General features: G+C 39.0%; 1 protein-coding gene across 1 annotated transcript; it reads right to left on the bottom strand.

Moving 5' to 3' along the window:
* Nucleotides 1-16,098: 16,098 nt before the first annotated feature.
* Nucleotides 16,099-17,028, bottom strand: LOC127188389 (olfactory receptor 4C45-like). The gene has a single exon (XM_051144866.1). It carries the CDS (start codon nucleotides 17,017-17,019, stop codon nucleotides 16,099-16,101), a length of 921 nt encoding a protein of 306 aa, XP_051000823.1. The 5' UTR covers nucleotides 17,020-17,028.
* Between the last annotated feature and the right edge of the window lie 10,435 nt (nucleotides 17,029-27,463).

Here is a 27,463-nt window from a genome sequence, read left to right as displayed (position 1 = left end):
ATACAGCCCTTGTTTCTGTATGCCATCTTTGACTTAGAGTAATGAGTTTAATTCATTTGTGTTGGAGCTTGTGCTTAAATTTCATGTCTTTTTGAGACTGAAGCAGGCTACTATGAAAGAAAATCCCTGACCCAGATGGCTTTAGTTATTAAAATCTCCTAAAATCTTACAGAAGGACTGTAATAGCACTTCTTAAACTCTTCTACAAAATTAAGAAGGAAGAATACTTCAAAATTCATTTTATGTGGCCCTATTTTTATTTTTGTTTTTTAAATTTTTTATTTTAATTTTATTAATTTATTCAGATTACAACTAAATTGTTATCACATCATTTGTATCCTCCTATTCCTCCCTCCCTCCCTCTCGCTTTCACCCTATTCCCCTCCCCTAGGTCTATGACCGAGGAGGACCTCCTACCCCACTATATGGTCATAGGTTATCAAGTCTCATCTTGGTAGCCTGCTCATTCTTTCTTTGAGTGCCACCAGGCCTCCCCACCAAGGGGAGGTGGTCAAATATGGAGCACCAGAACTCATGTCAAAGTCAGTCCCTGCTCTTCTGTGGAGAATGTCCTGTCCATTGGGTAGATCAGAGTAGGGGCTCAATGTTTACTATTGTATTGTCCTTGGTTAGTGCAATAGTTTGAGCAGAACCCCCTGGGCCCCAATCCACCCACCATGATGTTCTTTTTGTAGGTTTCTAGGACCCTCTGTGTCCTTCTATTTCCCCATCTCCTATATTTCTCTTATCTAGAGTCTCAGTAAGATGGCCTCACATCTATCCCAACCTCCTGGTAAGTGAAGACTTTCATGGGAGGTGCCTTTTGGGCTAATGCCCAATTATAAGTGAGTATATACCATGTGAGTCTTTCTGCTTCCGGGTTAACTCACTCATTATGATCATTTCTAGTCCCATCCATTTGTCCACAAATTTTGGAATTTTCTTGTTTTTAATAGCTGCGTAGTATTCCATAGTGTAAACGTACCACAGTTTCTTCACCCATTCTTCAACTGAGGGACATTTAGGCTGTTTCAAGGTTCTGGCTATTATGAATAAGGCTGCTATTTCTTCTTCTTTTTTATTTTTCACTTTACATTCTGACCACAGCTGCCACCCTACTCTCCTCTAAGCCCCACCCTTTCTTCTTCTTCTCTTATTCTTCCCTCCCCTACTCAGAAAAGGGGAGCTCCCCCACTACCTATCCATCCCACCACATCAAGTCAAATCAGAACTGAATGCATCCTCTTCCACTGAGGTTGGACAAGGCAGGGAAAAGTGATTTAAAAAAACAAGCAACAGGGTCCATGTCAGAGGCAACCCCTGCTCCTTTTACTTAGGGACCCACATGAAGACTAAGCTGCTCGCAGATGTGGCCAATATTTAATAAGGTACCTGTATTAAATAAATACACTACACCACATAAACCAAAGAAAAACTAAAACTCCAAACAAATAAACAGGACCTCTGGGTAAGGTGGCAGATTGGTAGCTTCTCAGCGTGTGCCAAAGAAGAGGAGAGTCAGTAACTAGGAAATAATAATAATGAAGAGACTTCCCCGGTGAGAAACTGAATAAGATTGGAAAACCATGAAAGGAGTGACATAATACAAAAGCAAGGCAAAATGAAATAAACAAAATCCACATGGTAGGGGGAACCTGCCAGCAGGGCCAAGAAGAGGAATCCAGCTGCCAGCTCAGACCAGCGAGCAGCTTGGGGCAAAGACTAGCAACTGGAGCCAGCTCTTCCAGAGGCAAAAGAGGAAAATGCTACAGGGTTCCAGCACTGTAGAAACCCAACCCAGAGTCCTCAGTCAATCTCTGGAAAGTGCTGAATAAGAGATATGGGGATTTGAAAAGAGAGAGTCCCAATGCCCACCTGTTTTCTCTTCTGTCATAGTCCATAAGAGAAAGTTGTGGACCCTTGGTATCATAGGAATGGTCTATACTGTAAGAAGAGACTGGAGTTAAGCAGGAGCTGACCTCATCTTGGGAAAATTCACCAAAGGGAACAGCTGCATGACTCATGGCTACATCTCCCAAGACAACGTGGAAGAGCTAGCTACACAGAAGGTTGTGTGGAACTTGGTGCAACTATTGATAGACAGACTAGGTATGTACACATTTGTACTTTGAGTGTTTAATATGTTGTAAAGTATAGCTTGTTAGAAAAATGCCTTTTCCTAAATCTATTATACAGTGTTTTCTTTACTGATTTTCCTATTTCCAGCTTATTACTTTTCCCTTCACTCTTACTGTTTCCATTTCCACACACTATCTTCCTTTCATGACTTAAATATACTGGGTATTTCCCCTATCATGACTTTATTACTCATGTCCACAAATATCAAGACCAATCTTGAGCACAATGTCCTTTCCTGTAGTTAATACTAACACTTCTGTCATACATCATAGTAATGACTGCAGTTAACTTTTCTCTTGAATGTAAATACAAGTGAGGACAGCCCACAAGGAAGACTCACATGAGAGAACAAAAACACAGAGAGAAAAAGAAGAAAATATATAATTAGAGGATATATATGCTCAGACAAATGTATAAAGTACAACAAAGATATACAAAACACACGAGACAGCGCTCCACTATAACAACTCCACAAACTAACAGCTCCCACAATACGTAAGGACTAAGATGATTAGAAAACTGAACTTGACTGTATAATGCCAGGCATGGTGGCACAAATCTTCAATCCCAGACCTCAGGGGGCAGAGGCAATTGACCACTGAGAGTCCCAAGGCCAGCCTGGCCTATATAGTAAGTTCCAGAGCAGCCAATACTGCACAATATAGAGATCTTGTCTTGAAAAGAAAAAGAAAAAAAAATGAATGAAAAAAGTATAGTTATCATTCATATTAAAATTGAAAAGCTGCTAATATGTGAATGAAAATCCATTTAATGTTAACTCACTTTAAAGAATTATTTATTCAAGAGTATTATTATGACTAAAGTTAAAGGTACAGATAATGTTTTTCCTCTTTCATTTATTTACTTAATAAATATTACCAAACAGAAAAAAAAAAAAAAAAGAAAAAAAGAAAACTGAACTTGAAGAAAATGCTATCAGAGTACTTAACTAGTTTTTTTTATTTAAATATTCCATACATCTATCAAATTCATTTTGATTATATTCATTCTCTATTTCATTCCTCTTGCTTTCCTTGCCCTCATTCATATATTTCTCATCTCTCTAGAAAATTAAAAAATAAATAATCCACAGGGTCAAACTAATGCTGTTCATTCTTGTATATGTTTGGGCTCATATACTGAGGAATGAGCAACCTGACAATTCCCCTGATGTCTTCACGAAAAGCGACTCTTCCTCCATCAACAGCCATCAAGTGTCATTAGCATATCAGCTAGGGATAGGGCATTGGGATCATCTCCTCGTTCCATGCTTATAACCATGAACATTAAAATAGCCATGTCTTTTGAGTGACAGCACGCCATGTCCAGATCCCAGCTTTGCAGCATTTTCCCCCATTTCCAGTTCCTCAGAGTACTAATTTTTAAATGTAGAGGACTTGATTGAGCAGACAAGGAACTAATTTAGCACATGGAAAAGAAACTTATGAATTCAATTAACAAATACCCATTAGATAAAAGACAGCATCCTCAACAAACTGTATAGGAAAAACTGGATATCTACATATAGAAGAATTAAACTAGATTTTTATCTCTTACTCTGCAGACAAATAGACTCCAAAGTGATGAAGAACTTCAGTGGAAGTTCTGAAACTCTCAAACTGCTGGAGGAAATAGTAGGGACTATGCCTTAATATGTAAGTAAAGATTTTTGACTAGGATTCTAGTCTCTCAGAAAATGAGACAATTGACTGTCAAAGGGGACGATATGAAATTTTAAAAAATTCTACATGGCACTCTCTCCACTTTTATTCAAGGTACTGGTTATGTTGGTTATTATTCGTCAACTTGACACAAGGTAGATGCAAGAAGAGGGAACCTCCATCAAATTGGCCTGTAGGTATGTCTTCGGGGAGATTTCTTGATTAATATTTGATATAGAGAGCCAAACCCACTGTGAGTGGGGCCACTCTGGGTAAGTGATCCTGGGTTGTATAAAAAAAAGCAAGCTGAGTGAGCCGTGAGGAAAGAGCTAGTGAGTAGAATTTCTTCATGGTCTCTGCCTTCAGTGTTTTTTTAAAATCTGTATTCTATTTTTATTTATTTATTTATTTTTTATTAATTTACTCTTGTTACATCTCAATGGTTATCCCATCCCTTGTATCCTCCCATTCTTCCCTCCCTCCCATTTTCCCCTTATTCTCCTCCCCTACGAATGTTCCTGAGGGGGATTACCTCCCCCTGTATATGCTCATAGGGTATCAAGTCTCTTCTCGGTAACCTGCTGTCCTTCCTCTGAGTGCCACCAGGTCTGCCTTCAGTTTTTGTCTCTAGGCTCCTGCTTGAGGTCCTGTCCTGACTTTCCTCAATAATTTATTGTGATGAAGAGATGAACATTTTTCTTCCCAAATTCTTTTTTTGTCATGGTATTTATCACAGTAATAGAGAACCAAACTAGGACAGTTCTTAAGTCTTAGGTAGAGCAATAAGACAAGAGGAACATATACATAGAATAAAAATTGGAAAGGAAGATGTTAATATACAAAATAGAAGATAATTTGATCTCATATTCAGATGACAAGAAACTGTATTTAGAAGATTGCATAGAATCTCATATATTTAATAAACATTTTCAGTAAAGTAGGAACACATAAAAGTAACATTCAAGGAATCAATAGCTTTTTGCTTTTATAAAATCTATTTTTAATTTATATATTCACTTTACATTCTGATTGTAGCTTCTTCCTTCCTGCCTCTCCTTCCATCCCCTCCCTTCATCGTATTTTCCTTATCTCACCCCCACTCCTCAGGAAAGGGGAACCCCTTCACCAACCCACCCCAGTACACCATGTCACATCAGGACTGAGCTCATCCTCATCCACTGAGGCCAGGCAAGGCAAGTCCCACTAGGGGGAAGTGACTGAAATCAAGTAACAGTGTCCATGTCATCAACAGCACCTATTCAACTTACAAGGGGACCAACATGAAGATCAAACTGTCCTAGTTACGTATCTGTAAGGGGCCTAGGTCTAGTCCACGCATGCTCTTTGGTTGGTGCTTCCATGGTGTAAGCCCCATGAGTCTAGGTCAGTTCACTCTGCTGGTCTTCTTTGGAGCTTTTTGTCCCTTCCAGGTCCTTCTATCTCCGCCCCCTTCACAACAGTGGTCCACAGGACTAATCGAGCTCCATCTATTGCTTGGCTCTGAGTCTCAGTATTTGATTTGATTAGCTGTTGGGTGGGCCTCTCAGAGGATGGTTTTACTAGGCTCCTTTCTGTAAACATAGCAGGCTATCATTAATGGTGTCAAGATTGGCTTTTTCCTATGAGTAGATCTCAGGTTGGGGCAGGCATTGGTTGATCATTCCCTTGGTCTCTACTCTATCTTTATCCCTATATATCTTTTAGGCAGGATAAATTTTTGTTTGAAGGTTTTGTAGGTGTCTTGGTTTTCTGCTCCCACCACTATAAGTCCTGCCTGAAATTCATCTTGTGGAATAATTTGGGGGAATATTTCTATCAGCTCTTCTTTAAAGGTTTGGTATAATTCTACTCTGAAACCATCTAGCCCTGGGCTTTTTTTTGGGGGGGGGCGGAATTTCCTTTGGGGCTATAGGACTATTGAACTTGTTTACCTGATCTTGATTCAACTTTGGTAAGTGGAATCTATTTAGAAAATTGTCCATTTCATTTAGATTTTCCAGTTTTGTGGTGTACAGGCTTTTGGAAGGCACTGTGCTCACACTATACTACCAACATGGTGTAGAGGCTTTTGAAGTAAGACCCAATGAATCTTTGGATTTCCCCAGTGTCTGTTGTTATGTCCACTTTTCAGTTCTGATTTTGTTGACTTAGATATTGCCTCTCTGCTTTTTAGTTATTTTGGCTAAAGCTTTTTCTATCTTGTTCATTTTCTCAACAAACCAGCTCTTGGTTTCATAGATTCTTTGTGCTGTTCTCTTTGCTTCAAATTTAATGATTTCAGTCCTGAGTTTGCTTATTTACAGCTGTCTACTCCTCTGCTTCCTTTTTTCCTAGAACTTTCAGGTATACTCTAAAGTTGCTAATATGAGAATTCTCCAATTTCTTTATAAAGGCACTTAGTGCTATGAGCTTTCCTCTTAGCACAGCCTTCATTGTGTACCATAAGTTTGAGTATGCTGTTTTTTCTTTTTCATTGAATTTTAAGAAGTCATTAATTTCTTTATTTTTTTCCATGACCCAGTGATCTTTGAGTAAGGATGAGTTTGTAGGCTTTCTGTTGTTTCTGCTGTTGAAGTCCAGCTTTAGTCCATGGTGATCTGATAAAATACAAATGGTCATTTTAATTTTCTTATATCAGTTGTGGCTTGCTTTATAACTGACTATATGGCCAATTTTGGAGAAGGTTCTATGAGTTGCTGAGAATAAAGATTTTGTGTGTGTGTGTTTGGGTGAAAAGTTCTGTACACATTGATTAGGTCCATTTGATTCATGACATTTCTTAGATTCATTATTTCTCTTTTTAGTTTCTGTCTCAATGACCTTTCCTTTTTTAATAGTGGGTGGTTGAAGTCTCCCACTACTAATGTGTAGGGATTGATACATGATTTAAGGTTTAGTAATGTTTCTTTTACAAATGTATGTGCTCTTGTAATTGGGAATAGATGTTCAGAATTGAGTTTCATTTTTCCTTTGATGAGTATGAAGTGTCCTTCCACATCTCTTTTGATTAATTTTGGTTGAAAATCTATTTTATTAGATTTTAAAATGGCTACTCCAGCTCGCTTCTTGGGTCCGTTTGCTTGGAAAACCTTTTCCCAGCACTTTACTCTGAGGTAATATATGTCTTTGTTGCTGAAGCATTTTTCTTGTATTCAGAAAGATGATGGGTCCTGTTTATGCATGCAATATGTTAGCTTGTGTCTTTTTATTGGGATATTAGGTCCCTTGAAGTTGAGAGGTATTAATGACTAATCATTGTTTGTTCCTGTTATTTTGATGGTGGTGGTTGTAGTATATAGGCTTTGATTTTTCACAAACCTACTTTTTCCATCTATGGTGATCGAAAGTTTTTATGGGTATAGTAGTCTGAGCTGACACCTGTGATCTCTTAAGGTCTTCAAGATGTCTTCCCAGGATGTCTTCTGGCTTTTAGAGTCTCTGTTAAGAAGTCAAGTGTGATTGTGATAGGTTTGCCTTTATATGTTACTAGGCTCTTTTTTTCTCTCTTATAGCTTTTAATATTTTCTTTGTTCTGTTCATTTAGATTTTTATGTAATAATATCTTTTATTAATTAAAAGTTTTTTATTTTCTACATATACATTTATAATGTTATACATATATATAATAAACTGCCTATAGAAAGAAGAATCATGACATAATCAAGAATTATATAAATGTTACATTCTTAATGTTTTGGCTATTTGTATTTGACAGCCTTGAAGAAAACATCTTTCCTATCTTGGTACCTCTAAAATTTTGAATGTAAAACAATCTCCATCACATCTTGTCATTGTCAACTTAAAACATCTATCTAGACCTAAAAAGACCATGCATCTTAGTTTTACAATGAAGCTTAGTTGTTTAGAGGTTAAGATGTTTTTAGGTCTATATTTAGTTTTTTTATTATATGTGGCAGGAGGGTTTTCTTTTCTGTTCTAATCTATTTGGTATTCCTGTAGGCCTCTTCTATGTTTATAGGCATCTCTTTCTTTAGGTTTGGGAAATTTTCTTTAATAATTAAAAAAAATATATTTGTTGGGCTTTGAACTGGGGATCTTCTCTTTCTTCTACTCCTGTTATTCTTAGTTTTTTCCCTAGTGTTCTTGGTTTCTCAGATGCTTTGTGTCAGGGACTTTTTAGATTTAACATTTTCTTTTACAGATGTATCAATTTCTTTGATTGTATTGTCTATGCCTGAGATTCTTCCATCCATTACTTGTATTCTGTTAGTGATGCTTACCTCTATAGTTTCTGTTTTCTTCCCTAAATTTTCCATCTCCAGGATTTCCTCAATTTGTGTCTTCTTTATTGTCTCTATTTCCATTTTTCACATTTATTCATTTCCTTCACCTGTTTGTTTGTATTTTCTTATATTTCTTTAAGTGATTTAATCATTTCCATCTGTTTTATTGTATTTTCCTTAGTTTCTTTAAGGGATTTATTTTTTCCTCTTAAAAGCCTTTATCATCTTCATAAGCATAGATTTAAGGTCTTTTTTTTTTTTTTTTTTTTTTTGTATTTTGGTTGTAATAGGGGTATCCAGGGCTACTTGCAGTGGGATAGCTGTCAACTGTCTTGGCTTTTGTTAATTGTGTTCTTATGCTGGCCTTTAGCCATCTGGTTTTCTCTGGCATTGGCTGGTTATTCCTGGTGCTGGTTGGATTTCTTGGAGGTGCAGTAAGAACCCCGGGCAAGAAGGTAGATATTTCTGGAGCAGCCCTCCTCAGGGTGGTGGGTATGGTTGTGGACTGGCTGCTAGATCTCAGAGAATAGCTGAATGTTCTCTTCTGGTATCTATTTCCCAGTTAGTCCCACAGGCTGGGAATTAGAGTGCGGTGTCTAGCCTGTATACTCCTGAGAACCTGCAGGTCTCCTCAGAAACCCAGGAGTCCTTCTGTAGCTGGAGAACTCTTGGAATCAGCAGCCCTGATTCCCTTACTCCCTTGCTCCATGGTCTCTGAACTCAAGTCCAGATACAGTATATTCTGGGTGCCACCATCTTGGAGTGAGATTCTCTGTGCTCCTGGGGTCAAGCAGGTCTCTTCAGGGACACAGGTAGAACTGTGGACTGGAGGCTGGAACCCTTTCTCTGTATCCCATTTCCCTGTATCCTGAGATCTTTCCTTGCAATGATGGGAATAGCTGGGTGGCCAGAAGCTGCCCCTAGAACCTGGGAGCTTGCCCTGGGAGAGTAGGAATAGCCAGGTTGCCAGAGGCCAGAAACACTTATTCCAGCGCTCATGGGGTCTCCTTTCATTTGGGAAAGACAGACACTGGTGTTTTGGAGTCTGCAGGTCCTCTCTCTTGCTCCTCAGTCACTGCAGTTCTGCTACCCAGATACCTTGTGCACTGGGCACCACTATCTTAGGTCCCCCAATCAATTGCTTTTATACATACCAGCAATGAGATTTCTGAGAAAGATATCAAGAAAAATGTATATTCTATTCACAATTTAAAAATATTTAAGAGTAAGATTAACTAAGGAGGTAAAAGATCACCATAAAAGAACACCAATAGACTGAAAAAAGGAATAAAAAAAAACCCAGATTGGCAGAGTATTTTGAAATTGTAGACTTCAAACTCAATCTACATATTCAGTCCAATCCCTATCAAAATTTCCAAGACATTCATCACAAAACTAAAAGAAAAATCCTCAAATTCACATGGAACACTACAAGTCATAGAAAGCCCAAAAAATTCTAAACAGATAGAACATAGTCAGAAGCATCCTACTATCTGACCTCAGACTAAATCAAAGAGCCAGGGATACGTGATAGTGATAACAACAGAATGATACTACCATAAAAAAGACTCATAGACAAATGGGATGCAACAGAATCCATGAAACATGTGAGCTACGGTAATGACTGAATTGGTAAAAGATGGCCACTGGGGCAATAATATTATGAACATTATGAGAACAACCAACAACCTTCTGATTGGGTTCAAGGCAGGCTCCTCAAAGTGGAGCTCCTACCTGAGATCATTATTGAGCCTTGGATCTAGACAGAGTATAGACCCTAAAGGAGAACACACCACTGGTCTTTAAAAAAAAAAAGCAACAATGACTCCTGGTGACATTCTGCTATACTCATAGACCTGTGCCTTATTCAGCCATCGTCAGAGAGGCTTCTTCCTGAAGTAGGTGGGAGCAAATACAGACAAACATCAAACACACACACACACACACAGAGAGAGAGAGAGAGAGACAGAGACAGAGACAGAGACAGACAGAAACAGAGACAGAAACAGAGTGAGACAAGGACACAGAGACAGGGACACAGAAAGAGAGAGACAGACAGACAGAGGCAGACAGACAGAGAGACAGAAAGACAGAGACAGAGACACACACACAGAGCGAGATTTAGGATACACAGCTCTAAATGAGATGTCTCCACAAATCCTTCCCTCAAGAACTCAGGGAACCCCACAGAAGAGGAGACAGAAAGAGTGTAGGAGCCAGAGAGGGCACTAGGAGAACAAAACCCTCTAAGTCAACAGAAGAAAACTCATATGAACTCATAGACACCGAAGCAGCAAGCACAGAGCCCACATGTGTCTGCCGCAGGTCCTCTGCATATATTTCAGTTTAGTATTTTTATGGGACTCTTGAATGTGTGAGTAAGTGGGTCTTTGATTTCTCTTTTTTCTTTTTGGTTTTTCAAGACAGGGCTTCTCTGTACAGCCCTCGCTGTCCTGGACTCCCTTTGTAGATGAAGCTGGCCTTTAACTCACAGAGATCTGCCTGCCTCTGCCTCCCAGAGTGCTGAGGTTACAGGTGTGTAACATGGTGCCCAGACTGGACTCTAATTCTTATGTCTTCCCCTTGGGGCTCTTTTCCTTTTGCTTGTTTTCTCTTTTCAACTTTGATGTGATGGTTTTCATTCTTATCTTACTGTATTATAAATATATATATTGTTGTGTTAAAACATTGTATCCCATAACCTTGCCAAGTTAACAAGTTAAATTTACCATTGCATATTATAAAATTTTAAAATAAATGTATTAAGAAAATATAAGAAATTAAAAAATGAAAAAACTTCTTCTGGAAAAGGAATGGCAGTTGCATGTATTAATTCCCAGCAGTTTTGAAAGCACGCATAAGACCTGTGAAAACCAAGGTAGACAATGTGTGTTATATTTGAAATGTCATCCTTAGCTGAGGAATTATTGGTGATTTTTAGCTGTTGAAGAAGGCGAGTCATGTTCCTTTAAGCAGATAGCCCCTGGTAAGTCAATCATGCTACAGTGAAAGGCCAAGGATTGTTAGGCAGCGCTGACTGAAATTGATAGAAAAATATAGGATACAAAACTGGGTGGGTAAGTAAGTAGGGGGTAGGTGTGGGAGAAGCTGTGGGGTGAATATCATCCATACATATTGTATAAAGTTTTCAAAGAACTATTAAAATACTGTAAAACAGAAAATGAATGACAACAAATTCTGACAAGGATGGCAATTGACCATTGGTGGTAATGCAAACTAGTATACAAAATTGTTTTTAAAAAAGGCAAAGAAAAAATTTTGGATACCCCAAATTAAATCATTTGATGAAACCACAGGGATTGGTTTAGAAAAGCTCATCATAAATGTAAACATGGAAGCATGCACAAATATGCTCACTATGCGGTTCACCTATATTTGTGAACAATACATATTATTGGTTTGTAATAAAGCAGGTAAGCAGCCAAGCAATGTATGTCTTTGTTAATATATGGCAGGTACAGTAAAATACTTTGCAATGTGTAAATAAAATTAAATCAAATGTGTGTCCATCAATAGAGACTGAACTGGAAAGCTTAATACTGAGTACAAAGCTAGGTTGAACAATGCTATGTCACTGGTTGTGCTGGTGCCTGTAATTGCAGCATCCATGAGTAGAGGAAGGAAGAGCTTGACTCTGAGGATAGCTGGAGCTGTACAGCCACAGCCTCTCCCAAAGCTAAATCAAAAATGAAGAAAGAAACCAAAAGTATAAAATATGGCTTGGGAAACTATAGTTCCCAAAAGAAAAATATTTTTAGTGTTGTGTGACATCTTCCTGAAGAGACTTGAGCAAAGATCTATCAACTCACACAGGGCGGCACCACCACCACCACCACCATCACCACCACCACCACCACCACCACCACAGTTCCACTAGATTCAGTCCAGCACACCAGTGAGTTTAGTGGGTTATACAGGAATGCCATTGACTCAAAGGCAGCTGTATCACTGAAAAGCCTACCTCAGCATTGGCAGTGTGTCACACAAACTGTATGCATGGAGCTCCTGGAGTGGCTTGCAGGAAGCTCAGCTGCTTGGAGTGTCCTCTTCTCTGAAGTTTTGTCTGTCTGTATACATTTGGGAGAAGCTTTGCAAACCTTGTATGCTTTAGGAACTTCCTGACACGAATTTTATTTATGTTTTGAGCCTAATAAGTTTTATTTTCTGAATCTTAAGGAGCATTCCTCCGGGAAGGAATGTTTTAATTTGTAGGAAACATGACCACTGACCATATGGAACATTTTCATAGTAGCATCTTAAAAAAAAAAAATATATATATATATATATATATATATATATATATATATACACTTTTTCTATATGTTCTGATTATGGTTTCCCCTCTCTTATCTTCCAGATCCTCTCGACCTCTCCGCCCATCCAACTCCAGGACTTCTTTCTCTCTCTCTTTAGAAAAAAAAAGTGGCAAATAAAAAAGAAAACAAACTAAAAGTTAAAATAAAGTAGCAAAAAGCACAAGAAACACACACACACACACACACACACACACATGCAGACACACCACAAAATCAGAAACCATAATATACCAGCTAAATACCCGCAATATGAATCAATAAGAATCTACAAAACACCAGTGAGTTTGTTTTGTGTTGGGCATCTAGTGCTGGCCATGGAGCCCATCCTTAAATGTGGCTTATATATCCAGTGAAACTCCATTGAAGAAAACTGAATTTTCTTTTGCAAGCATTGTCAAGTGGAGATAGCTTCTTGGTTAGGGATGGGAACTCACATCCACTTTTCCCTCTCAATGCTGGGATCCTATCTGGATTGAACCTGTACAGGCCTGTGTGTGCTGCCATAGTTTCTGTAAGTTCATATGTGCATCAGTCTATGTCTGGAAGACATCTCCATTGACTTTTAAAATCCCCATTGCCTCCTATGCTGCCTAGGTGTCTGAGCCCTGGGGGGAGGGCTTTGATGAAGTCATTCCAGCCAGGTCTAAGTGTGCCAATGTTTCTTGTTCTTTGCATAATAGTGTCCAGTTATGTGTCTCTGTGTAAGTTTCCATCTACTGCTAGAAGAAGCTTCTCCAATGATGGCTGAGTAAACATACTGCCCTATGGGTATAGCAGAATGAAACTAGGAATCATTTTATTGCTGTGTCCGCTCTTGGACGCAGTGGGATCTTATCCAGTCTTAGCTTTGCAGTCACAGTGACACCTTACTCTCACAATAGGGTTTGGTGAACGGCTTGTTCTTGTTTGCCAGGGATCTGGCCACTGACCATATGGAACATCTTTCCTAAAATCATAACCCACTGTGTTGATGTCCTTTTGCATGAATTGGTGTCATTTGTGACTTAATCAGTACTTAGCTGAGGCTAGGTCATAAGCCTTTGCCTCCTGCAGTATGGCTAGTGCTGGGCAGCCATTGTGCACTATGGGTATTGTTAGAAGTGACAGCCCAGCATCCATTGCTGTCTGGTGATATCTTTGAAACGTGAACACAGTTTGAGCAACTTTCATAATATTCAACTGACATACTACTTGAATATAAATAACTTGTTTCTTGCTGTTTAAGGACATGTAATTCTACTTCCTTTTACTGAAGAACTGGGAAAGATGGAGAAGGCACAGAATAAAGCAGTTGTTATGTATTCACGGTGCTAGTTAATGCCAGAGATCAGATCCTGGCATCAGGCCTACTTAGCTCAAGCTTTATCATTCATTATTTTCTTTCACGAAAGCCAATGTCCTCAGTGTTTAACAAAAAGAGTTGTACTTATATCTATTTTATTTTTAAGTGTGTGTGTGTGTGTGTGTGTGTGTGTGTGTGTGTGTGTGTGTGTACACATCACTGTCACTGTTGAGTGACTTACTCTATTATTTCCCGTCTTACTTTGTGAGTCAGGGATCTCACTGATCTTCGAGTGCACTCAATAGGTAGAGTGTTAGCTGGCACGCCCTGGAATCTACCTGTCTCCCTCTTCTAACACTGAGGTCACAGGTGCTTTCTCCCATGTTTGGCTTTTATAGGAAGTAAGGGTCCAAACTCAGGTTCTCATGGTAAGCACTGTATACAGGGAGCTACCTCTCTAGCCTGAATTCTTTTATTTTAAGCACAGGATTTCATATTTGAAGGTATAACAGAAGAGCTTCTGAAAGGGGGAGTTGTTGTTTGTGTTGTTGTTGTTGTTGTTGGTGGTGGTGTGTGTGTTCTCATCCAAGTGAAGTGGAAATGCTCTCTCTGTGTGGTTGTAAGTAAAAAACACTTGAACATTGGGAAACCCTCATAACTTAGGAAGGCATAAAGTATATTTGATGAGCACTTTTTTTGAAGACTTGCTCTAGCTTCATATACAGTTGTTTTTCTTTTAAAATATAAGCTCATTTAAAATACAACCTGTAGTGTCGAGCATGTATAATACCAAGGATATTAGTGTTGATTAATTTCACACCTATAACAATAGAACTGTGTGGGTTCTTGGTTCTTTTCTCTTCAGAAGTATTTTCCTAACAATAACATTAAAGTTTATATTTTATGAATGTATTGGTATAATGATGAATATTGTTCAAGGAGGATTTAGATTATATTCATTTTTCTTATTTTAAATAAATTGAGTATTGTAGTGTTTCTAAAAAACATTATGGGTGTGACTGTTCTTTCTGAGTCTTAATGTCACTCCCTCTCATATGTATTCTTAGTGTGATTTGATGTTTCTGCCAGTGGAAGAAAGAATGTATTAAAGAAAATGTGGTGTGCTTCAGCAACCATACTGTTGAGCTTGCATGGGTCTGGTACCCCTGCCATGTTTGGTAGTAATTATCTCACAGTAGGCATCCTAGTCATCTGGCCTTTACAATGCTTCTGTCCCCTCTTCTGCAATGTTCCCTGAGCTTTAGGTATAGGGATTGTGTTTAAGATGTACTATTTGGGTAGGTCGTCTCCTGGACACTTATTCTTTGCGTTTTGACTAGTTGTAGATCTCTGTAGTAGTCTCTATCTGCTGAAGCAAGAAACAGCTTCGATGAGAAGTGAAAGCTGTACTTATATATGGATATAAGGAAAATTATTTGGGACAATGTTAGAAGCTGTATTGGTTTAGCATAATGAGCACACAAGTTGACATGAAAATGTAGATGGAGGAAATTCACAAGGCTCCACCCCTAGAAGAGCTATGAGCAACCAATGGCTGCTGGGAGAGTGGGAGGGAATTAGTCTTTTTCAGGGATGACTTCCTAATAGCTCTTCTAATACCTAGTAGCCATCTCAAACACATGTTCTTTTGAGCAACACTAGATGAAATCACTGTGTGTGTGTGTGTGTGTGTGTGTGTTCATGCATGCATGCACACACACCAATAATAATTATAGAAAAAATATATAAGTAGTTGGATGGAAGATGGAGAGAAGTAGAAGAGTAAAAATACAACATCCAGATAAGAAATTCTCAAATTAATGAAAAAAGAAATTGAGATGTGCATTACAACAGAATAACATTTAGCTATAAAATGAATGATAGTTAATAATTTGCAGCATCCTAGGTTGAACTGGAGGATGTGACATAAGAGAAATAGCCAGGCACAGAAATCCAAATGCTACATGCTCTCACTCAAATATAAAACCCAAAAAGGTTTATTTCATTGAAATGGAAAGCAGAATTGCAGTCATAGAGTCTAGGAGGACAGGACAGAGAGGAATGCTGTGATGTTGGAGAACAGGAACCAAAACACAGGTGCATTGGATGAATACATGCTAAACACTGGGATGAACATGGTTAACAGCACTTTGTAATTTATAGTGTACCTTAATAAAGAACTAGAAAAGAGTTTAAAGGCTCACAACACAAAGAAAGAATGGTAATTTAATGGGTTGGAAATATTTATCGTTATGATTTTGTCATGTCTATATGCGTTGTCACACTGTACTCCATTCAAATATAAAATTATTGTTCAATAAGAATGTGTTATACAGATAGGATATAGTTCCCTATCATCATTTGAATCATTTATGAAGAACAAATATCTGTGAAATAGCACTGGACATTGTTTCTGAATACATCAATGACCAGGTTTAAGTGTCACCAGCTTTTCTGATTTGACTCCAGAGCTTCTTCATAACCTTTTTGACCTCCTCATTTCTGAGGGTATAGATTAAAGGGTTGAGCATAGGTGTCACAAGGGTATAAAACACTGTCACAGCTTTGTCAGTGGGGAAGGAGGTCATGGGCCTTAGATACAGGTACGAACAAGGTACAAAGAATAAGACAACAACAGTGACATGAGAGGCACAGGTAGACAGTGCTTTGCGACGCCCTTCTGAGCTGTGGTTCCTCAGGGAGTGAAGGATGACCACATAGGAAGACACCAGCATAGAAAAGGTAAGGAAACACAGTGATCCACTGTTGGCAGCAACTAGAGGCCCTAGAGTGTGAGTGTCAGTGCAGGCCAACTCCAGGAGTGGCATTAAATCACATATAAAGTGGTTGATGGTGTTGGGGCCACAGAAGGGCAATTGGGCTATAATTATAGTCTGTATCATTCCATGAACAAACCCCACAATTCCAGCTGCTACCACCAACAAAACACACACATTTCGGTTCATGATGGTCAGGTAGTGCAAGGGCTTGCAGATGGCTACATAGCGATCATAGGCCATAGCAATCAACAAGATGATTTCATCAGCAGCAAAAAAATGCTCAGCAAAAAGCTGAGTCATGCAGCCATTGAAGGATATGACGCTCTCTTCGGAGATTAAGTCATAGATCATTTTGGGTGCTATGGAAGAAGAGTAGAAACCATCTATAATGGACAAGTAGGACAGAAAAAAGTACATGGGAGTAGCCAGGGCTGGGCTGACGAAGATGGTGACTGAGATGAGCATGTTGCCTGCCAGTGTGACCAGATAGATTATTAAGCACACAATAAATAAGAGTTTCTGCAGATCTGGGTCTTGGGTCAGGCCCAGAAGGATGAATTCTGTGACATTGTTCATACTTTCCCTTAGTTTAGCTCAGGGTGTATCCATGTGGTCACCTGGAAAGAAAAAAATAAAATGTTCAGGTAATATTTTGAATTCTCAACTAAAATGCTTGGTCATCTCATCATTGCATTTGCTAAAATAAAAACAGCTACATTTGTACTTCTGCAGTGAAGATCACGTTGCAGGTCATTTTGAAGATGAGAAGGAGTAGATTAGCACACTACTAATACTTTATTATAATACTTCAACAAATCAAAGTCTTACTTTGGTTGTTGGATGAAGGTTAAACTTTTTTTGCTTTTAAATCCTGGGAATAATCTCAAGCAAGACCATTCTTTTATTGTTGTGATTTGTTCCTGTGGAACAGATATCATGAATCTCAACTTACTTGAAACTATATTTGTGCATGGCTGTGAATGTTAAAGGTCTCTGAACCCGGTGTGCATGAAAGTCAATGGGACGCCAACAAACCAAAGCCTGAATGAAGCCTTGGTGGATGTAAGGCACCTGTGTTCAGAATGTGTGACTGCTCTGTATTGCATGATTTACAAAGATGGGGACAGAGACAGAGGTACAGGGAAAGTTATTTCCTTCCCGAAGGGCAAAAGAACATTAAAAAAAAAACCCAACATACTGAGTATAATTCTTCCTAAAACAGCAGCTTTTATGTCTGACTTCTCACAACCCCTCCTATCATCATCCCTTTTTTGTGTTGCTAGATGCACACATATAAAGTGCACAGAGTACCTTTAAGTCTTCATAGTATTTCCTAATTTTTCCCCAGATGTTGAACTATTTCTTCATTTAGGATTATGTTCAGGGTTAGGTAAAATTCTGCTGGGTACCCACTGTTTGTAAATGGAGCTATATGAAGTGAGGGAACCTAAGAAAATATACTTTCCATTTTTGGTATACATTCAATCACAATAAGTGAATGTACAGTTTTCACTGACAACTAGTAGAAATGTGATGCTATATAAATTTTTCTTCTTCAATTCCTGTACATGTGACTTTCACTAGCATGGCAGTGTTCTTACAGAAGAGGAGAGATTTCTTTTTTTCTCTTTTCTCTTTCTGTCTCTTTCCACACCTACCAAAACCCCCCACATAATTTACTTCCCATAATATCCAAGTTCTGGATAGAGAGGTCTACATCAAAACCCCGCAGTTACTATACAAATGAGCGAAAACACAACTGGTTTTGAGGATGGCTTGTTCCCTGAGTGCTTTCCCTCTGCTCACGGGTCCTCTCGATGGGCACTTTGTGGTTTATCATTCTCAATGCATGTATGCTAAAAGTTCTAACTTCAAAGTGGCAGCAGGGAAATCGTAAGAGGTGAAAATCCTTCACGCTCTTACAAACAAGACTTCAGAATCAGTGTATCTAGTGAGACTATTGGCCACAGCATTTAAAATGTGACTTCAGTCACTCTCAATATCACTGACAGGATTTCCTACAGATTATTTAATGTATTTGTGTTTCACTCATTCGTTTTCATGCAAAACATTACAATTTGAGTCACTATAAGATTATAAGGTCTACCTCAGTAAGAATAAAGCAGCTGTCCAAATCAAGTGACTCTGTTTAAAATTTTAAAGAAAAAGAAGTGTAGTTTTCACTAACCTGAATGTAGTTGACTGTAGCAATGTGTGTTTGTAGATTTAGTGCAGTCGTGTTTCCCCCGCTCTGGGCACATGCCGCACAGCTTTCAGTAGACTCTTAGCTGATGTCTCTCTTGACAGTTCTCTCGTGTGGAGGCTTTCATTTATTTTGATTCCCATTATCACAATCTACTCTGAAATGAGCCGTTTTAGTTATGAAAGTTTCATGATTCTGGGCTTAATTCCTACGCACTTTGTCACTGAGATATGTCTATAGCCGTATGTATTTACAGATACATGGAAACATTATATTTCAAATTAAAAGCCCTCAAAATATAGCCAAATATCTCAAAAGAGAAAGCATTTGTGCGTTCCAGTATAAAATGTGTAAGTGGATAGATTAGCTTGATGAGACCTGGTTTTCTCTATCTTTCTGAGTACCTGTTTTGCTTCCTAGTAGCCCATGAACATTGTGCAGAGAGAATTTCTTTCATTCTTAACTCAAGTTTTCCTTTAACTTACCTCTGTAGAAACTCACCAAGGTCAAGTAGTGTCTCTTAATACATCTCTAATAATTGGCCCACAAACTCCCTGGAATTCCTTCTCCCTTGCCTCTAAGGTATTGTTTAAATAGGCTTTCAGAGAGCTATAGATCTGGTAATGCTTTGATCATAAACACCCAAAGGACTGATCATTCTTTCTGTTGAAATCTTTGCCAAGACAGTAGCCAATATCTTCTGCTTAATCCCACTTGGTACCTGCAAACATCATTAGCAGTGGCTAGTTTTAGAACTGCAATTGGATTGGCATTTCATAGATATTGACAGTGCAGTTTAGGATACGCCGAGTGCTGTACTTTTGAAAACCCTTTTATTAAAACTTTCTGTATAAACTTCTTTTGCTAATTGTAGCTTTTTTAATGTTGGCCTAGTATATGGAATAGGTTTAGATATAGTTTAGAATCCAGAGAGTGGATTTCACTCAAAAAGCATGACTAGCCTAAAGAATGTGGTTACCTAAAGATTCCAATGGCAGTATTCAAGCATGTGCAATTGTGACATTTTCATTAATGTCCCATTTAGTCAACAGGATGATGCAGGACTTTTAACTACCATAGACTGGACCAGAATTTTAAAAAGCCAGAGATGTCATTTTTCTTCAGTGTGATTACCTAACTTACATATCCTGTATAAGAGAGGTGAATGGATCTCTCTCTCTCTCTCTCTCTCTCTCTCTCTCTCTCTCTCTCTCTCTCTCTCTCTCTCTCTCTCTCTCTCTCTCTCATCTTTACACAACAAAGAAAAGATACCGATTCTTCCATACCTCTAGTGGAAGCCTCCTACTCCACCAGGGATCAGGCTAGCATCCTGAACCCCATAGACCAGGCAGAAGCCTCCTACCCTTCCAGAAGCCATGCCAGAATCCTGAAACCCAGAAGACCTATGACCAGATCCGAGGCCATGCACATCTTCAGAACCCCACCCCCCAACTTGGGTGGCAACCCCCTGTTGGACCAGATGCCATCCAGGCCATGAGAAGTCTAATCCTGCATTAATAACAGTCCTCAGCTCACTTGCGTGGGGCCTCACTTCACTGTGTACCTCAGCTTTCTCCTGCTCAGTGGGAGCAGAGCCTCCTGGCCCTTGCAAAGGAACCCAAGGTGCTCCCTCCGTGTGCACAGCTCTGCACAGCTCAGCCCTAGCTGTGAGAGCAGCCTGACATGGTGCTCATGTGTTCTTATCCTGAAACTTTAGAACTTGAAGTAGGCAGTGAGGTGGCTTTTTTCCCTCCTGGGTTGATCACTCAGAAGTTATGGCTAAGATACCAGAATGACACCTCTGCCAGTACTCTGGATAATGCTGCAAAATAACCAGAGATTTTGTTTTTAAATAACCTAACCCACGTTCTACATTCGCCAGCGGGTGCTTGTGTAAACACGGCCTCAGATGAGCAAGATCTAGGGTTAGTAGGAGATGAAAAGGTGGTGTTCATGACTTATGTCTTACTGGCACCTTCTTTCTCCTTGCTTTGGTACAGGGGCTGGAGTGCTGTTGGTCTTGGAGCGTTTCCCAGTATGATGATGTCAGCAGGGATGACATTCAGGGCTATTTCCCCCAGGATTCCTTGGGCAGGGGCCCATGTAGTTAATCCTCAAGAAGACTGGAATAGGATGTTTTGAGCTTAGTAAGGGATGGCCTTTCTTTCAGATGTGAGGGACATGAGGGAAGGGGCTTAGGGAAAACATTCCCTACTCCCTTTCTCCAAATGATGGACCCCACCACCAATAGCTCAGATCATCAGACAAGTATGGTCCCCTAATTCCTCAAGAGAAGCCTGGGCCAGAAGCTCATTGTTTTCCCTTATCTGAGGGATAATGGGAAACTACTATGAAAAACTTGGATCTTCTGGAGATTGTTTCCCCTTTGGTTTTTGAGACAGGGTTTCTCTGTCTTGGCCTTGGCTGTCCTGGGCTCACTTTGTAGACCAGGCTGTCCTCGAACTCACAGCGATCCACCTGCCTTTGCCTCCCAAGTGCTGGGATTAAAAGCGTGCGCCACCACACCCAGCTTCTGGAGATTTTTAAAGCCTTTTTACACCGTGATAGATCCATTTTATTTTTAAGGGGCACCACTGGAAATGAGAAAAGTTTCATTTATTTGCTGGCACCATTTTTGTAGAAGAAGGACAACCTTGACACATTCGGGGGCTTTTAATACACCTTTTATGACTCTTAGACCTCAATTTTCATGTTTTAATGTTTTCATTAAAATTTTTTGTTGTTTTGTTTTGTTTTGTTTTGTTTGTAATTGGAGTGGTGTATAAAATGTGGAGAAGCTGTCTTTTCAACAGCTTGCCTCCTGGTTTCTAATTTTTAAATGCAAAGATGACAGACTCCTAGAGTTTACCTTTCTGTTTGATTAAAATTGTATTTCTCAGAGCACTGCCCTTTAGAGGAGAGGTCCTGTCAGAACACAGAGGAAGAGGATGCAGGCTATCCAGATGAGACCTGATAGGCTGTGGTCAGATGGTGGAGAAAGAGGTCCCTACCTGTCAGAGATCATGGGGAGGGGAACAGAATGGAAAGAGAGGGAAGGGGATCAGAAAGATAAGAGCAAGGGGATTACAATCGGGATGTAATTTGAATAAATATTTGTAATAATAAAAATTTTAAAATTCAAAAAAGTCTATATTTTAAAATTTGTATTTCTCTAAAAATAAACCAACCAACAAACAGAGAGAGAGAAAGAGACTCTTACGCGTGCCGGCAAGTAAAAGATAGCATACCACGGGGTGGCAGGAGACAAATTGAGCAGATTAAACAGAGCAGAACTGGCTAAAACAGTTGCCACTGCCTCTAGCTTGTCCCACCTACACCTGCCTTGGAGACACAAGTCGCTTTTAAGAGACAAGAGTCACTTAGAGGAACATTTTCTTTTTTTTTTTTTTAATTTCATACTTTTTTTTTATTAATTTATTCTTGTTACATCTCAATGGTTATCCCATCCCTTGTATCCTCCCATTCTTCCCTCCCTCCCATTTTCCCCTTATTCCCCTCCCCTATGACTGTTCCTGAGGGGGACTTCCTCCCCCTGTATATGCTCATAAGGAATCAAGTCTCTTCTTGGTAACCTGCTGTCCTTCCTCTGAGTGCCACCAGGTCTCCCCGTCCAGGGGACATGGTCAAATATGAGCCACAGAGTACGTGAGAAAGTCATACTCCACTCTTCACTCAACTGTGGAGAATGTTCTGACCATAGGCTAGATCTGGGTAGGGGTTTAAAGTTTACCGCCTGTATTGTCCTTGGCTGGTGCCTTAGTTTGAGCAGGACGCCTGGGCCCAAATCTGCCTATCATAATGTTCTACTTGTAGGTTTCTAGGACCCTCTGGATCCTTCTACTTTGCTATTCTCCCATGCTTCTTTCATTTAGAGTCCCAATAGGATGCCCTCCCCTCTGTCCCAGTTTCCTGGTAAGTGAAGGCTTTCGTGGGACATGCCCCTTGGGCTAGTATGCAGATATAAGTGAGTATATACCATTTGATTCTTTCTGCTTCTGGGTTAACTCACTCATTATGATCATTTCTAGCTCAATCCATTTATCCACAAATTTCGGGAATTCCTTGTTTTTAATAGCTGAGTAGTATTCCATAGTGTATATGTACCACAGTTTCTTTATCCACTCTTCTACTGAGGGACACTTAGGCTGTTTCCATGTTCTGGCTATTATGAATAAGGCTGCTATGAACATGGTTGAGCAAATTTTCTTGTTGTGTGCTGGGGCATCTTCTGGGTATATTCCAAGGAGTGGAATACCTGGGTCTTGAGGAAGCCCTATTCCCAGTTTTCTGAGATAGCGCCAGATAGATTTCCAAAGTGGCTGTACTAGTTTGCATTCCCACCAGCAATGAAGGAGTGTTCCTCTCTCTCCACATTCTCACCAGCATGTGGTGTCGCTTGAATTTTTGATCTTAGCCATTCTGATGGGTGTAAGATGGAATCTCAGTGTTGTTTTGATTTGCATTTCCCTGATGACTACGGAGGTTGAGCATTTCTTTAAGTGTTTCTCAGTCATTTGATATTCCTATGCTGAGAATTCTCTGTTTAGTTCCAAGCCCCATTTCTCAACTGGGTTATTTGGTTTGGTGGTGTTTAATTTTTTGAGTTCTTTATATATTTTGGATATTAGACCTTTGTCAGATGTAGGGTGGGTGAAGATTTTTTCCCAGTCTGTAAGCTGTCGCTTTGTTCTCTTAACCGTGTCTCCTGCCTTACAGAAGCTTCTCAACCTCACAAGGTCCCATTTATTAATGGTTGACATTAAGGCCTGGGCCGTTGGTGTTCTGTTCAGGAAGTTGTCTCCTGTGCCAATATGTTCCAGGCTCTTCCCCACTTTTTCTTCTAAGTGACTTAGTGTCTCTGGTTTTATGTTGAGGTCTTTAATCCACTTGGATTTGAGTTTTGTGCAAGGTGACAAATATGGGTCCAGTTGCATTTTTTATACATAGACCTCCAGTTAGACCAGCACCAATTGTTGAAGATGCTATCCTTTTTTCCATTGAATGGATTTGGCTTCTTTGTCAAAAATCAAGTGACCATATGTGTGTGTGGATTCATATCTGGGTCTTCGATTCGATTTCACTGATCAACCAGCCTGTTGCTGTGCCAGTACCATGCTGTTTTAATTACTGTTGCTTTATAGTATAGTTTGAGATCAGGTATGGAGATTCCTCTGGGGCACCTTTTATTGTACAAGATTGTTTCAGCTATTCTGGGTTTTTTGTTTTTCCATATGAAGTTCAGAATTGAACTTTCAATGTCTTTAAAAAATTGTGTAGATATTTTGATAGGGATTGCATTGAATCTGTAGATTGCTTTTGGTAGGATGGCCATTTTTACTATGTTAATTCTCTCAATCCATGGGCAAGGAAGATCATTCCATCTTCTCATGTCATCTTCAATCTCTTTCTTCAGAGTTTTGAAATGTTTTTCATACAAGTCCTTCACTTGCTTAGTTAGAGTAACTCCTAAATATTTTATATTGCTTGTGGCTAATGTGAAGGGTATGGTTTTCCTAATTTCTTCCTCTGCAAGTTTGTCGTTTGTGTATAGGAAGGCTACAGACTTTTTTGAGTTAATTTTGTAGCCAGCCAATTTGCTGAAGATGTTTATCAGCTTTAGGAGTTCTCTTGTGGAATTTTGAGGGTCACTTATGTACACTATCATATCATCTGCAAATAGGGATAATTTGACTTCCTCCTTTTCCCATTTGGATACCGTTGATCTCCTTTTGTTGTCTTATTGCTCTTGCTAGAACTTCAAGTACTATATTGAAGAGATATGGAGAGAGTGGTCAGCCTTGCCTTGTTCCCGATTTTAGAGGAATTTCCTTGAGTATGTCACCATTTACTTTGATTTTGGCTATTGGCTTGCTGTATATAGCCTTTATTATGTTGAGGAAAGTGCCTTGTATTCCCAATCTCTCTAAAACTTTAAACATGAATGGGTGTTGGATTTTATCAAATGCTTTCTGTGCATCTAAAGAGATGATCATGTGGTTTTTTATTTTCAGTGTGTTTATATGGTGGATTACATTGATGGATTTCTGTATATTAAACCATCCCTGTATGCCTGGAATGAAGCCTACTTGGTCATGATGAATGATATCTTTGATGTGTTCTTGTATTCATTTTGCAAGTATTTTATTTAGTATTTTTGCATCGATGTTCATAAGAGAAATTGGTCTGAAATTCTCTTTCTTTGTTGAGTCTTTGTGAGGTTTAGGTATCAATGAGACTATGGCCTCATAGGATGACTTTGGTAATGTTCCATCCATTTCTATCCTTTGGAGTAGCTTGAATAATATCGGTATTAGCTCACTCTTGAAGTCTGGTAGAATTTTGCTCTGAAACCATCTGGCCCTGGGCTTTTTTTGGTTGAGAGACTATCAATGATTGCTTCTATTTCTGTAGGGGAAATGGGACTATTTAGCTTGTTTATCTGTTCGTCACTCAACCTTGGCAAGTGAACTTGATCAAGAAAATTGTCCATTTCCCTTAGGTTTTCAAATTTTGTGGCATATAAGCCTTCAAGTAGGATCTTATGATTCTTTGTATTTCTTCAGTGTCTGTTGTTATGTCTCCCTTTTCATTTCTGATTTTGTTGATTTCAATACTGTCTCTTTGCCTTTTAGTTAGTTTGGCTAACGGTCTGTCTATCTTGTTGATTTTCTCAAAGAACCAGCTCTTGGTTTTGTTGATTCTTTGGACTGTTTCTTAGTTTCTAATTTGTTAATTTCAGCCCTGAGTTTGATTACTTCCAGATGTCTACTCCTTTTGGGTGTTTCTGCTTCTTCTTTTTTTTTGGGGGGGGGGGCTTTCAGTTGTGTCGTTAAGATGCTTATGTGTGATGTTTCCAATTTCTTTTTAAAGGCACTTAGTGCAATTAAATTTCCTCTTAGCACTGCTTTCAATGTATCCCACAAATTTGGGTATGTTGTTCCTTCATTTTCATTGAATTTCAGAAACTCCTTGATATCTTTATTTCTTCCCTGACCCAGGTGTCATTTAGCAGAGAGTTGTTTAGTTTCCACGTATGTGTGTAGGCTTTTTGTTATTTCTGTTGTTGTTGAATTGCAGCCTAAGAGCATGGTGATCTGATAGGATACAAGGTATTATTTCAATCCTCTTGTATCTATTGAGGCTTGCTTTGTGACCCACGATGTGATCAATTTTGGAGAAGGTTCCATGGGGTGCAGAGAAGAAGGTATATTCTTTCTTGTTTGGGTGAAAGGTTCTATAGATATCTGTTAGACCCATTTGACCCATGGCATTGGTTAATGATGTTGTTTCTCGGCTTAGTTTCTGTTTCAATGACTTATCCTTCAGTGAGAGTGGGGTGTTGAAGTCTCCCACTATTATTGTGTGGGGATCGATGTGTGGTTTAAGCTTTTTTTAGCAGATCTTTTACAAATGTGGGTGTCCTTGTATTGGGAGCATAGATGTTCAGAATTGTGATGTCATCTTGGTTGACTTTACCTTTGATGAGTATGAAGTGTCCTTCCTCATCCCTTTTGATTAATTTTGGTTGAAAGTCTATTTTGTTCAATACTAAAATGGTTACGCCTGCTTGCTTCTTGTGACCATTTGCTTGGAATAATTTTTTCCAACCTTTTACCCTGAGGTAATGCCTATCATTATGGGTGAGATGTGTTTCTTGAATGCAGAAGAATGTTGGATCTTGTTTATGCACCCGTTCAGTTAGTCTGTGTCTTTTTTATTGGGGAATTGAGACCATTGATGTTGAGAGATATTAATGACCAGTGACTGTTAAGAGTCTTAATTTTGATGTTGTTTCCAGTCGAGCGTTTGTGTAGTTGTGTTTTTGCCATGGGATAGTTATCTATTTCCTGGGTAGTTTTGGTTGTAACTTGACCCTTTGGGATGGAGTTTTCCTTCTAGTACCTTTTGTAAAGCTGGATTTGTGGATAGGTACTGTTTGAATTTGTTTTTGTCCTGGAATATTTTGTTTTCTCCATCAATGATTATTGATAGTTTTGCTGGGTAAAGTAGTCTGGCCTGGCATCTGTGGTCTCTTAGGGTTTGCAGGATCTCTGTCCAGGCCCTTCTGGCTTTTATGGTCTCTGCTGAGAAGTTGGGTGTGATTCTGATAGGTTTGCCATTAAATGTTATTTGGCCCTTGCAGCTTTTAATATTTTTTCTTTGTTCTGCATGTTTTGTGTTTTGATTATTATGTTACGGGCAGTTTTTCTTTTCTGGTCAATTCTATTTGGTGTTCTGTAGGCCTCTTGTATGTTTATAGTAGACATATTCTTTCAGTCATGTGTACTAAGCAGCATCTCAATATTACATAGAATTTCTTTAACTGCCAGCCTAATATTATAGTTTAATTTTTAGAACACTGAGCATTTCCCCAGTTACTTCATTTTTTGACAAAACAAACAAAGAAACAAACAGTAGTGGATAAAGAAACATTTCAGCTGTTAAGAGCACTTGTTCCTCTTGTAGAAGATGAGCATTTGCTGCCCATAACTCATGATGACCTTTAGTTCCAGGGACATGCAAGGCCTCTCTGTCTCCCATGGGAATCTGATCGCACCTTGCGCAGACACATGCATTCAGATACACAGATATACTCATAAATAATTAAGTAAACAAATCTGAAAAGAAAGAAGCATTTGTTTATAATGATAAAAGTATGGAGAAAGAGATAAGGATTACAGCCCCGGTTTAAACTCTGCTTAAATAACTCTCTCCAAATAATATAAGCTATACATTATAGTTGACATTCCAATCTATAGATAAAAGAGTTGGAAGAGATTTCATGTATTACCTATA

This window comes from Acomys russatus, chromosome 4 (assembly GCF_903995435.1).
Source record: "Acomys russatus chromosome 4, mAcoRus1.1, whole genome shotgun sequence".
Lineage (NCBI taxonomy): Eukaryota > Metazoa > Chordata > Mammalia > Rodentia > Muridae > Acomys > Acomys russatus.
This window is presented reverse-complemented; position numbering and strand designations above follow the sequence as displayed.

Excerpts from the sequence above, each read along its gene's own strand:
- LOC127188389 (XM_051144866.1), bottom strand. The coding sequence starts at position 17,019 with ATGAACAATGTCACAGAATTCATCCTTCTGGGCCTGACCCAAGACCCA.